This window comes from Penaeus vannamei, chromosome 8 (assembly GCF_042767895.1).
Source record: "Penaeus vannamei isolate JL-2024 chromosome 8, ASM4276789v1, whole genome shotgun sequence".
In the NCBI taxonomy this organism is placed as follows: Eukaryota; Metazoa; Arthropoda; class Malacostraca; order Decapoda; family Penaeidae; genus Penaeus; species Penaeus vannamei.
In genome coordinates, this window is record NC_091556.1 from 41,645,842 (window position 1) to 41,646,754 (window position 913).

General features: G+C 53.8%; 1 protein-coding gene across 1 annotated transcript in view; it reads right to left on the minus strand.

Moving 5' to 3' along the window:
* LOC113825584 (uncharacterized) overlaps positions 1-560 on the minus strand; it is a 12,347-nt gene extending 11,787 nt beyond the window's left edge. Inside the window, exon 1 of the mRNA XM_027378419.2 lies at positions 306-560. Coding sequence (XP_027234220.2) covers positions 306-438 — 133 coding nt within the window. The 5' untranslated portion in view covers positions 439-560. The remainder of the gene's footprint in view (positions 1-305) is intronic.
* Between the last annotated feature and the right edge of the window lie 353 nt (positions 561-913).

Genomic DNA, 913 nt, shown 5'->3' on the forward strand with positions numbered 1-913 from the left:
CAATATAAAACAACAATAACAATTACACGAACAAAACTAAAGATTCATCCTAATAGTCAGTATGAACTCCCGTCAAGACCGGGTCGGGGGTGGGGCAGGAGGGACCCCCACCCCCCGTCCCCTCTCCCGGCTTCCCACGTGGTGTCGGTTCGCGGCGAGCGGGTAGCCGGCGATCCCACTACGGTCTGCCTGTCTGTCTGTCTGAGAGTCTCCCCTGCCCCGCCCCCCCCCTCTCATCCCCCTCGGTCAGTCTGGCCCCAAAAATAGATTCAAATAAAAAAAAATAAAATAAAATAAATTCTTACCTGGCGTGTTCAGTGCTTGGCCGATCTCCCCCCACAGGTTCTTGAGCACGACGGCGTTCTTGTGCAGGGGGTGAGCCGGGTCCCACAGCGCCTTCCTCTCGTACACCGCACTTATAATATTTTCCATAAGCATCTGGAGACGTTTATTTTAATCTATTTTATTAGTTTTTTCATATATTTTCTTCTTTTTTTATCGGGACGTGCGCTCACTGAATCTGTCCCGCTTGGTGTCCCGCGTGCCTCTAAGCGTCTCCTACGTGGCGGGGAGCGGCGGCGGGCAGCGTGGCCGGCTAGCGGTTTCTGCTAACTCGCTACGCGCTTCCAACGTTTGGGGAATTTATGGCTATAGGGGCTGATTTATCACCCTGGGGTTGGAAATGAGTATGGTAGGGTGTATGTCTGAACTAGTAGAGGGAGGTGAAGGGGTGAATTATGCCAGACAATGCGTGTTTAAGGCGCACGAGCTCGCTAACTATGCGCTAGTCACTACCTGCTATTCTCGTCCCTCTACCCTCGGAGCAACCCGCGTTCGGTGTGGCTGTTTGGCCGTGGGAGGGAGAGGGACGCGCTCTGGTCCTCCTCGCCCCCATCCTATTCCTTCTTCCTCC